The sequence below is a fragment of the Lagopus leucura genome, unplaced genomic scaffold, assembly GCF_019238085.1.
Source record: "Lagopus leucura isolate 7727_CA_CO unplaced genomic scaffold, USGS_WTPT01 Super-Scaffold_100053, whole genome shotgun sequence".
Lineage (NCBI taxonomy): Eukaryota > Metazoa > Chordata > Aves > Galliformes > Phasianidae > Lagopus > Lagopus leucura.
Genome location: NW_024962299.1, coordinates 1,946,240 through 1,958,731, shown reverse-complemented (window position 1 = coordinate 1,958,731; position 12,492 = coordinate 1,946,240). Strand labels below are relative to the sequence as shown.

General features: G+C 49.5%; 1 protein-coding gene across 1 annotated transcript in view; it reads right to left on the bottom strand.

The window, feature by feature from the left end:
* SLC7A5 (solute carrier family 7 member 5) overlaps window positions 1-12,492 on the bottom strand; it is a 32,672-nt gene that overhangs the window by 12,587 nt on the left and 7,593 nt on the right. Inside the window, exon 2 of the mRNA XM_042885903.1 lies at window positions 7,722-7,847. Coding sequence (XP_042741837.1) covers window positions 7,722-7,847 — 126 coding nt within the window. The remainder of the gene's footprint in view (window positions 1-7,721; window positions 7,848-12,492) is intronic.

Below are 12,492 nucleotides of genomic sequence, written 5' to 3'. Positions count from 1 at the left end.
CAGAAACCCCATTTGCTGATCTTGCCAGCTGCCAAGACTCTGGTAATTGCGCCAGTGAGCAATGGGTCACCTGGGGCCTTCCAGCAGGAGGGCCCTATTTCGGTCTATGCGCTGCATGTTCAGACCCTTCCTGTGAGAACGTTCATTGGCACCCCAGTCGTGTCCCCTCCAGTTTTAATAGTGCAGTAATCTTCTATTGCAGAAAGCAGTTAACCATAATTATTTTTAACTTGCCTAAACGGCGAGGAGAAGGAACACAGACAGCTAGAGAACTCAGCAAGGAAGGGGGGGAGGGTATCACCCTGTCTCCCTCGTGGGGAGAACAGACAAAGAGGCACGTGCTGCATATACAAAAAAACGTATTCACTTGAGACATTTCCTGAGCCAAGTGCAGCTGATAGGCCAAAAAATAAGGCAGCAAGGAGCACGCTAAGGCCAGGAGCATCCCCACAGCTGCACCCAGCACGTGCCCACTCGTGCTTCCCTTATGGCAGCCACCGACCTTCACACCGCTGCTCTGCCTGTGCAGCTATCAAACTTGCATCCCATCGTGGCCCAGCTCATGGGTGTCTGCATACAGTCTGAAAGGCACCATTGCAAATCTAGCCCTAGCAGAGCGTCCAAGGAGAAGGCACAGCTCAGGGGTTACACTCCTGATTCTCACTGCTGGCTGTGGATGAGTTATGACACTCCTTATTTCAATTGCTCCCTTCTATCTTAGGAAAAACGCCTCTCCCAGAGCAGGGAAGCTTTGTAAATGCTGTTCACAAAGAGCTGTTATTTCTCCTTTGGGTCTGCGCTGCCAGATCTGCACCCACACAGCACACTATGAGGTCTATTGAGGCATTCAGGGCATCCAGAACCTGCAAAGGAGTTTGCTGGAGCTGTGTTCATAAGCTAACCCACCACCACGTGTTCCTAAACTCTGCGATTGCACCCTGATCTGCATGGGAACTTGCTTAAATCCATTTGCTTCAGACAGAAATCTTCCTGAGCAGATTCTGGAAGCCCCAGAACTCACACTGCACAGTTCCTCTCCAATACTCATTTGAGCACTGGGCCAGATGAGACTCTGTTACCTTTTCCACCTCCTCTCCATCCTGCTGATATCATCAAAAATGTCCCCACTCTCCTCCCCCTGTGCAAACACCTCCTGATTTTCCCAACCTCCGTGTCTGCCAGCTTAACATCTGCTGATGAAAAATAAATAAGCAGATCCAAAAGCAGCATCAGGGGCAGCCAGGTGTGGGCACAGAGCATGCTGTGCCTTGTTCAGGAGCCAGGAAGCAGAGGCAGTGCAGAGAGCCTGGACAAATGGGGTCACTTTGATCCTGGGTACAATAGGAAAGGTGTTTCCTCAATGCCCCTTGTCCACCCGTCAGAGCAGATGAACAGCAAGGTGCTAACCCCAAACAAACCACCCAGGGGGTTTCCAGCCACTTCCCATAAGCTTGGCTTTATTTTGTTTACATGCACAAAGGGTTCAGTCCACATCCATAGAAACTTGTGATTGGGAGTGAAACAGAAAAATGTGCCACCTGACCAGATAGAGGGCAAAGAGGGGCTAGCTACAGCCAACCAACTCCATAAGCAAGGCAGCCAAATTACTTAGGGTGGACAAATTACCTGCCTGTCTCTCAGACCCCTAGCATCAGACACCCAGGCCATTAATTACAAAGTCATTAACTGTGGGAGAGGATCAATGTAAAACACAATGCACACACAGAGCTGCTGAATGCATCAATACACATCAGGCACGAATGACTGCTTCTGATGCAACCAAAGAGACCCAGACAGAGATGCAGAGAAGCAAACAGCAAATGCCAAAGTGTTAGCTGCTCTCTAGTTAAATACATCTGCATTGCTGGGATAGCTGCACTCAGACAACTGAGAAGCCAACAGAGCCTCTCCTGTCAGCTGCCTCACCATCCACCCAGCTCCCACCAGCTTGGAACAAGACCACTAAGATGGTCAGAGGGCTGGAGCACCTCTCCTATGAGGAAAGGGTGAGGGAACTGGGCTTGTTTAGCTTGGAGAAGAGAAGGCTGCAGGGAGACCTCATTGGTGGCCTTCAGTGCTTGAAGGGAGAGAATAAATAGGAGGGGGAACGGCTGTTTGTGAGGGTGGATGGTGATGGGACAAGGGGAATGGTTTTAAAGTGAGATAGGGGAGGTTTAGGTTGGATATGAGGAGGAAGTTTTTCAGCCAGAGGGTGGTGAGGCACTGGCACAGGTTGCCCAAGGAGGCTGTGGATGCCCCATCCCTGCAGGCATTCAAGGCCAGGCTGGATGTGGCTCTGGGCAGCCTGGGCTGCTGGTTGGCGACCTGCACATAGTAAGGGCTTGGAACTGGATGAGCATTGTGCTCCTTTTCAACCCAGGCCATTCTATGATTCCATGACCAAAGCAGAACAGCATAGCATAGCACCAACCTGCCGTGCCCACCCAGCCTCAGCGTCTGCATTCACCATTTGGCCGAGGGTGGAATCAAAGATTAGAGAGCGAGAGGCCCATAAAACATAATTGTGTTGTAACAACCCTCCAGCTAACGTTAAGATGCCTGATTAATCCCCGCCATGTGCTTGATGTGATTTAGAGGTGCAGAATGCTGGCAGCCTTCCCAGCCCATTCTCTCGTGCTCTCCTTCAGTGCAGCCTTCCACTCCCTGTGCCCTCCGTTAACAAGAGGGTAAGGGAAGCAAAATGGCATTCCTTCAAAGCTTGCTCTTAGGAAAACATTTGTCTGAATAATGAAATGTGAATTTCTGATTGCCAATGTAACAAGAAACAGCACGGGCAGCTGCAGGGCACTCTTCTTGCAATCTTTTGTATAAAAGCCTCAGCCCCAACTTGCACAGGTACAATTAAAAGCTGGAGGAATGTTTACTATCTATAGGCTTTGTCTCATCACCAAAATGGATCTACAGTGCGAGTTAGTCACCATACAACTGAGTGAACACCCATCTGGCTTGGCTTTGTCCTCCAAGCTTATCTCAAATACCCACAGCTCCATCACCAGAAGGTTCCCATGGCACAGGTTGGGTCCTCGAACATAGGCACCCTGCCTGCATCACTGCATCCAAACTCAGCTATCAGTAAGGCAGTTCATAAGGGATGGGGCAGAAAATGAGAAAGCATCTCTTTGTAAGACACCTCCTCGATATCCATCAGATTGGCTCTTGGTTTTGCACACAAGAGGTGATGAGAACTGGTCAGAAGGAAACCTAGGGCAGCCCTGCCCTCTGTGCTCAGAGCTGCTCTCCCTCTTCCGCTGTTTGCCGAGTTCAGCTCCAGCTCTTGGTGTGGATTTGGCTTTAAGGGGCTTTCCTGAGGTACTCAGCTGCTATTACTACTGGCAGAGGAAAAGAAAATCTCTAAGGAATCATAGAATAGAGCTTGGGTTGGGAGGGACCTCAAAGATCATGATGCTCCAACCTCCCTGCTGCATGCAGGGCCGCCAACCTCCACATCTAACAGCAGACCAGGTTGCCCAGGGCCCCAGAAAGACCTGAGGGAAGGAAAGCTTAAGAAATTTAGAGAAAGAACTAGCAAAATAACCTGGCTGGGTCTTAATTTCTGCACTTTCAGAAGCCCTCTCGCATTGAGTTTAAAATTTGCCACCTTTAAATCCCTATCTGCAAAGGGCAATACTGATGTAGGGAGCGCCGGCGCTGGCTGACACAAACAAGATTCCCAGCCTCGTCAAAATTCTGCATGGGAAACGTCTGGAGCTGGACATGCCCACTTTGTCCTTAGCTCACCCTGTGCTGCTTCAGCAGGCGCAGCTCTGCTTCCAACAAGCACAGCAAAGGGAGCCAGGCAGTATAATGCTGACTGCTGCCATCATAGCAGGCGCTTGAGACAGCGCAGACAAGAGATCTAAGATCAGAAGCAGGCATTGAGATGGGAAAGGGACAAATCCTCAGTAAGAGCAAAGGTTGAAAATCCTTTCTGAGACGTGATTCGAGACTTCTGACACTGAGAAAGCTGCTGGATTTCCTCACATGTAAGCAGCAGGAGTGCCAGTCTCTAAGGATGCACACCCTGATTGCTTTGCTCCTTCCGGCTGAGTCCTACTGCCTGCTCACCCAACAAACACCACGGTCAGAAAGCAATGGAGATGACTGGACAGAAGACAACCTGAGAGCTGATTAAAAAAAAGAACAACGCCCAGTTCTTAGTAAGAGGAAGGGCAAAAAATGCTGATCTTGCATATGCAGGAAGTTGTTTACACTGCCTAAGAGGGACAGGCTGCAGGGTGGTACAGCTGGGGGAGCAAATATAAGGTTTTACACACTAAGTCTGGGACACTGAACTTACAAAGCAGCACAACTTCAATCACACAAAGCCTTTTAAAAGTGTAACTCGTGTGTTGGTGCAGTAAGTGCATCCCAAGGGGATGGATTATACTGAGCCAACTGTCCAGAAGTTGAAAGGCTGCGTTAAGTAGGAAACCAATTTCTCCCCTCCTTTTGAAGTTGGCATGAAAGAAGATATAAAACAGCTGTCTGCAGAAAGATCACAAGGAAAGCCTGTGTTCCGTGTGGTAATATTGCCACACACTTATTTGTCTTGAGACGTTGCTGCTTTTTGGGAAATAATGAGCATGTTCAATGGAAGGATAACAAGAAAAGCCCAAAAGCTGAAGGCGGGAGGTCAGTGCAGAGGAGGATACACTTCTGTGAAGCCTCAGAAGTTTCCACATTTGAGCAAGAAAACGTGGGATTGCTCCTCTTCTGTTTATGGATACGTAAACACAAAACAGCAATGGGAAAGTAAGCACTGAAGTAACCAGCAGGGCTCCAACACCACCACCATGAGTGTCATGGGAACACACGGCCCTTCCATGGCTGAAATCTCAGCACCAGACCCAACAGCACAGAACTCATTTGGGCTCAGTGTGCACTTCACCCAACAGCAGCCACCAGCGTGGGACTGAGCTGGCTGTGCTGGGAGCCCTCTGTGCAAGGAGCATTCGGGCTGGGATAAGAGAGCAATAAAAGCAGGATGCTGGCTACAAGGCTCGGATCACCCACCTACCTGAGAGGTTAAATGGCCTCTTAGAGGCAAGTTATCCATTTCAAAGTGTCAGCACTTCCGAAGACCAGCCCTCTAGTATTTCTGCTGGAGAAGATCCAGCAGCTCTGCATTGTAGTAGCAGCATGCAGCACAACCTCTCCAAGCAGACACGAGGGCTTCAAGGCAACAGCTTGTCTCCCTGCTTCGAAGCAGGTCTGCCTTATTAAACAAGGCCTGAGAGATGTCTATTAATCTATCCTTGTAAATCGCTGGACATCTACTTGGGCTCTGCAGTACAGCTGAAAGTGTTTTCCTAAAGCCTGATCTAAAATTTTCCTTGTCTCACAGATGGCATTCATTTTTCCTCATCGTAATGAAGACAGAAAGCAGTGCAGTGCTTTCCCGTTTTCAACATGCTGCAAGTGATGATAAGAAGAAGAAAAATCTGCCGATGTATCCTTGATACAGAAGCGTTGAGTCACCTGGTGTGATCTCATAGAATCCCATCACAGAATGGCTTAGGTTGGAGGGGACCCTAAAGATCTGAAGATCATCCCATGGGTGCCAGCCTCTCAATGAGGCTGCCCAGGATCCCACCCCACCCAGCCTTGAATGCCTCCAAAGATGGGGCACCCACCACCTTTATGGGCAACCTGTTCCAGTGCCTCACAGCACCCTCTGAATAAAACAGTTCTTCTTAAAACCTGACCTAAATCTCCCCTCTTTTAGTTTAAAGCCACCCCTCCTTGTCCCATCACTATCAGACAGTGTATAAAGTCAGTCTTCCTCCTGCTTGCAAGCTCTCCAAGTACCGGAAGGCTGCACTGAAGGGTCTCCCCAAAGCCTTTTCTTCTTTGAGCCGAACAAACCCACCTCCCTCAGCCTTTCTTCATAGGACAGGTGCTCCAGCCCTGCTGATCATTGAAGAAAAGCTGAGAAAGCTGCAGAAACTAAAGGGAAGGGTATATTCTCAATGATTTACCAGAGAGCTTGCAACTTCCATTAGGAAGTTAATAAAATCCATGTTAGACTATGGGCAGAAACCCAGGCAGCATGCTGTAAAATAGCTCAGACAAGCAGCAGTGTGTCCCTGCATACAAATACAGGCTCTCTAAGGAATGCCTCATTCCATCCCCAGACTGCCACTCTGATCCTTTATCCTGAGTGTTGTGCACACACAGCAGAAAGAGGTCTTTGCCTTCAGATGTTATGGTCTAACTACTGCTTCTCCTTGTGTTTTCTCCCTGCTTTAAGCAGCCACATGGTGCAGTGGGAAAACAAGTGTCACACGAAAGGAGCTGTATGGCAACATGTATACAGCTCAGAGGACCTTGAGACCTTACAAAAAACTTGCAGCTGTAATAGGTTTCATACTACTTCCACCCCAAAGATGCATGCAGAGGGAAATAGCTTCATACACAGCACAGCTCCAGCTGAGAGCAGCCTTTCTGAGACAGCACAGAAGGTGCAAGCCACGTGCTCAGCCCTGCCCCTGATCCTGTCTGGCTGTGCACTGTGCCAGGTCAGCTAAGGGCACGAGAAAGCAGCATTGAGGACAGCTCTGCAGGAGAGAGCTGCACAAAAGGCTCCATTCATAGGTCAGAGGCATCGCTGGCAGCCAGAAAACTGCACAATATAAGGAGAGGAGAAGAACTGGAGATGACAAGTTATCAGGAGGTAAAGAGCCAGTGGGACAGGTGGGTATGGGATGTAATACACGAGACCAAAATCTTTTCTTGTTTACAGATAGGAGCCTGCAGACTCAACATGTATTTGCATCCACAGAACCAGGGCAGGGAAGGGCTCAGCCTCAACAGAAGGAGCAAAGACACAGGGGGAGAGCAGGGGATTCTGAGCATGCAAATTAAGATTATTATCTGCAAACAAACAAACAAAATTGTAAAGACTTTTACTTGTAAAACATGAAAGAACCAACAAAGGCTCATTTTTACTTCTAAGAGAGAAAAACGTTCGGCAAAACAAGGGAGATGTGAAGAGGAGGGAGGTGTGTTTTGTGATAAGCCTTCAACAATGTTCCTGTTGAGTGCAGGCACTGAGCTGGAAGAAAAGAAAACCTCTGATAAAGCAAGAAATTCTGCAAAGACAGCACTGGCTCCCATAGTTGAAACAGGAATTAAAATACCAACATGCATATCCTCCTCACAGAGAGGGGAGGGATTTCTATACGTCCACTTTGACCAAGCAGGGCTGTGCAGGCCACTGAGAAAACTCCTTTTGCTTTTCACAGAATGGCCCAGGTTGGAAGGGACCTCAAGGACCACAAAGCTCCAATCCCCCCCCACCACAGGCAGCGTCACCAACCTCCACATTTAATGCTAGACCAGGCTGCCCAGGACTTCATATAACCTCAGGACTTCATATAACCTGGCCTTGAACACCTGCAAGGATGGACAGGGCATCCACAGCCTCAACGGGCAGCCTGTCGCTTTTATAAAAGCAAACTAATTAAAAAAAGCAGCCAGTAAAGCACATCTGTACTCATTAGCTGATCAAAGGGGTTTGAAACCAAACGTTCCTGCAGGTCTGAGGGGGTTTTATACTTGCATGAGGCAAATAAGCAAGAAAGAAAAAAAGCAAGCAAGCAAATGCTCGGCTTCTTTTCTTATCTTCCCATTTTTATCTACTTGGTTTTTTGAAGCTCCAACTCCGCACCACCTTCAAAAGGAAAAGGAGACGTACTCACCCTTTGCAATCTGAACGAAGCCAAGAATGATGATCAAAGCCAGCGCCAGCAACTTGGCTGCAGCAAAGGCATCCTGAACACGGGTAGCAGCTTTCACACTGTAGCAGTTCACTGCCGTGAGGAGCACTGCAAGAAACGGACGGGACAGACGCGTCAGTACTCAGCAAAGCACCGAGAACAAATCAGGACAGATCAGCATTTGCTTTTTGCTACAGCCCAAACAAACTCGAGGAGCAGCTTATAAACAGATGCACTCCACTGAGCTCACAGCTGCAGCTGTGTGCTTTGGTTTTGGGGTTCTCAGGGCACTGCCATCTTCCTCAACCGTAGGCCGAATTTTGGGTACCAAACGTCACGTTTTGAGCTGCGTTGCCCAGGGCCTGAAATAGCAACTTGTCACACACTGCTCTCCATGCTCCTCCATTCTGTGCTGGGTTTCTACAGCAGTGTGAATGAAGCACGTGCTTTTAGGGACGAGGAATCATCCTTCTGCATCGGAAAGAACATTTCTGAGGGCATCTAAATAAAAGTGGTGACTGGGGCCAATGGCATCAAAGCAGTCCTCTGCGATCCCTGCCCAGACAATTGATGTTGTAGTTGTGCGGAAACATCATAGAGATGGCTGGGCAGCTTCCAGAACTGATGCATTGTTCCCAGTTTAACAATAGCACCTAAGAGGCCGTCAGGGCCACTTTGTGCTGCCTAAACATGAAAGAAAAGAAGGCAGACCTGACACATTCAGCGAGCTGTGAAACAAACAAAGCCCACAGGTCAGCGGGGAGAATGGGAAGAGAACCCCATGAACCCAAGGAAGCTCTCCTCCTGCACTGGACCCACACCCCCCATAGTGCCAGGAAGGTCACACAGACTGTCACAGCCACTGCCAGAGCATGTCACAGAGACAGGCAAATGTCACGCAGGGAATGCTGCTGCCCCACGTGCTGGATGTCACCCCTCACTCCCTGCACAGTGTCAGCACAGTGCCCATGGCAGGCCTCCACAGCCAGCAGGACAGACGTCATCTTGCCTTCTTTAGCCACAGGCTTCTCCCCCCCCAGGGCTCTGAGACTTTCCCACTCAGATTGCAGCTTGTATTTTTACCCCCCCGGGAGCCAGGCAAGCTTTTCTAAAGCTGGTACAGGACGGAGAGAGTCCAGAAGTGCTGCCCCATTACGGGACGTGCTTAAATACAGCCTGGCCACTGCACTCCTTCATGTGCCTGTCACACATTGCCCTTTCGCTCTGGCCTCTGCCCTTGTGACAAGGCTCTTCTCACTCCTCACAGCACCTTTTCAGAGAGCCAAAGAGCTGTTTCTCCTGGTCACAGGCTACGCTCATGTTTTAAAGCCCAGAGCATTGATGGAGGTATTTCAGCCTTCATCAGAGGAGATGCGAGGCAGCCCATCAGCACAGCGCTCTACCTGCAGTACAGGGGACTGCTGGGACAGACTACTGCCAGGCAAGCTAAGCTGCATGTGTGCTGCAGACAGAGGGGAGGAAGGCTGATGGGGTAGAAGGGAGAAATACAGTGGCTGGATGGCTCTATCACTGCCCAGTGAGAGTGCACCGTGCCCTGAGATCCCCAACACACACAGCATCATAGTGAAAACCACACCAGGACCCTACTCTGAAGCAAGATGACCCCTAAATTACAGCCATGCCCAAACTGATGTGGGCACCAGCCCAATGTGAGGCAGTAGGATGGAGCAGCAGTGCCTTGGCTCTCTGGCTCATGGCACAGAGGATTATTTTCTTGCTCATCAGCTCACGTCCTGCTTCCAGGAAGGGCACGAGGGGAATTTGCACACTGAATTGCATACTGAGAAATGAAACGATGGGAGGAGGAACAAGCACTGACATTTTAAAGGGTCATATTGGCTTACAGTCAGCCTCCGCCCTTATCCTAAGTGACCACATTGGGAAGAGCTCAGAGAAGCACAGGGAGCCCACAGCAGGGCTGGGAATGGCCATGCTGGAACTGATGAGTGTGCTCAGATGCACCCAGGGCTGGCTGCAGAGCCCAGTCCCCAGGGACTCCAGTTTCTGGATCTGACAGCAACGATGAGGCTCACAGCTCCAATGAATGTCACAGAGCAATAGGACTTCCTGGTGACTCAGAGCACACATAGGCAAGAAGGGAAGCAAGTTGCATCATTCATTCACAAGGGCCTATAAAAGCCTGCTACAGCCTAGCACCATGGTGACAGGCATCAGCATAAGAGGATTTAGGAGCTGCAAACTGCTCAGCTAAGGGCTGCAGGAAAAGCTGGTAGAGGAACCTTGGGCAGTGAAGGATGCAACCAGCCCCAGAGCAGCACCCTGCCATGTCCCAGAACACTGCAGCTGCTTTCAGGATTGTCAGCTTTTACTTTGCTCCTTGCAAAGCTTTATGGATCTCGTGTCATCTGAACACAAGAGAGCATAAAGGTGGAAAAGGAGAGAGCTGGAAATCTTCACAAAGAAAAGCAAAGGAGCCAACACAAACTAAAAGAATGAAGATTTTTAGATACACTCTTTTTGGAATCACATATTTGGCACTTAGAGGAGCACAGCTGCTTGGAAGGTGGTGCCTTGGAACTGACCCAGTGCAGCAAGGCTGCAGGTGACAGAACAGTGCATTCTGGCTGCACTGCACATGGCAGAAAGCAAGCGATGAGGAAAGCAGCACACACACCAGGCACGTTCCCCCAAATATAACCCACTATCACACAACGCCTTCACCACGTGTTGCTCAGGAGATAGGGCACACTGCAAAGACACCGCGTCCCCAGGTCCAGCAACACTGAGCAGTGGAGGCTGGGGCACATCTGCCTCCAACATCTGCTGAGAGGAACACCGTGCAGATAAACGGGGAGGAAAAAGGACTAAAATAGACAGCAAGGTCAACTTACTGTATGGGAAGGAAAACAGACAACGCCAAGCAGATATAATTCATCTGCTGGAAGCACCCCTGGTGAATCCTAGCGGGGAGGATGAGCAGAGAACTGCGGATCCAGGACTCACTTTGACTGGTGATTAAGCTAAAAATAAACCTCCCCTTGTTTACAGAGGGATATTTAAAGCATGAGCTAACACATCTAAAAGCACATTTTCCCGTTAGTGAAGACAGCCCTTGGAGGTGCAACATGGACATTCTCTTCCCCATTTAGGCATTCTGTTTCTTTGACAATAGCGTGGAGGCTGAACCAGCAGGCTGCCGGCCTGGGATCGTTTTTCACCTTCTGGTTGTGTACAAAGCCTGCTGGTCGGGCTGTACATAAAAGGCAAAAGCTTCCACGCAGCTCAAAATCCAAAAGCAACACAAGCTTTTGCATTTAGCCCTTAAGAACATAGCGGTGCCTTTGTAAAAACAAGAGAACGCTTTGGGCAAGAGACAGAACACGGCTGAGATCTTCTCCCACAGAAGTCGTGGTTCAGAGCCCTTCTAGTCACAGTCTCCCTGCTTTGCTTTCCTCACCATGCAATAATATTTGTCTTTCCCAAACGAGTGCAGTGAAGTTACTACGCTTAAATGCTTTCCAATGCGAGATGGGTTACAAAAACAAACCGACACAACAGACTGCCCCACCAGAACCACACAGACCCTGGCACACAACAACAGACTGAGTGCTTTCTCAGCAAAAGACAAATCCCAGCAGTTGCTCAATTTCTCAGGACAGCAGAGCTCAGCTCTCCCAAGTTCCAGGTTTTATTCCTCTGCTCTGAAGTACCCCCCGTGGAGCTGAGGGACTGCTGGCATCCCTCCATGCACCTCCAAGTGCTTCATATGAAGCTGTGCTCTCACAGCTTTGAGGTCCACCAGCACAACAGCCCTGGGAAACATTCAACCACACTGCATCTTCCTGAAGGAGCAGCTGTATGGGTGCTGCCAGGAAGCAGCTCTGCAACGGGGCAGCCCTGTGCTCAGCAACGGGGCAGCCCTGTGCTCAGCGTGCCCCATGGGGACCAAGGAATCCCCAAGGAGGGATTCGAGGAATTATTCTATGGATATGCATTCTAGCACCATCTGAAGTGCCACGATCTGCCCGACCCAGCAGCCCCACTCAAAAGGGCTTTGCATAATTGGGATAACGGGAGCCAGACTGCTGCGGAGATCTCAAGTGTAAGAGGGTACTATTTTTTATTTTATTCCTTGGTGGAAGTGGAAGAGATGCTTGCTGGCATTTCACAGGGTATTCTTACAAAGTACTACGCACCTTCATCTCCACTAGGGACCTCTCCTACGACGCAGTCCAGCTATTTGGGTAAGCTTCCCTCCAGGGCACTCCAACCAGGCCAGCAGGTGAAGGTAACACCAGCTGACAGCCAGGGGCTTTCCAAGAGAAATGAGGCTTCCCAAAGGTAACACTGGGTCCAGCTTCAATTATCTGCTCTGCCCTGGTAGTGTCAGCTTACCCCAGGCACGTCACTCACACTGTTCAGCTGGCATTCGCTGGCACAATTGGGTGATTTCCCCCTTACACTGGTAGGAACCAAGGATAAACTGACAAACACAACATAGAACCCAGGACAACATCCACTCCCTTTCATATTTTATAGGGATATTTCTTTGAACTTCCTTTAAACTTCCTTCCTTTAAGCTTTCCTGGTCTCAAGTCCCAAACACAGGATAACAGTGGGAATAAACCCCTACAAAGCAGATACAGAAAGGGATAGAGACAAGCCCACGATGAACAGTAACATCATCAGTGTCCAAAAAACTAAATACAGGAGGGAGGAAATCTCCCCTGTGGGCATGTGCTTCTACCCAAAGCAAACAGTGTATGAATGG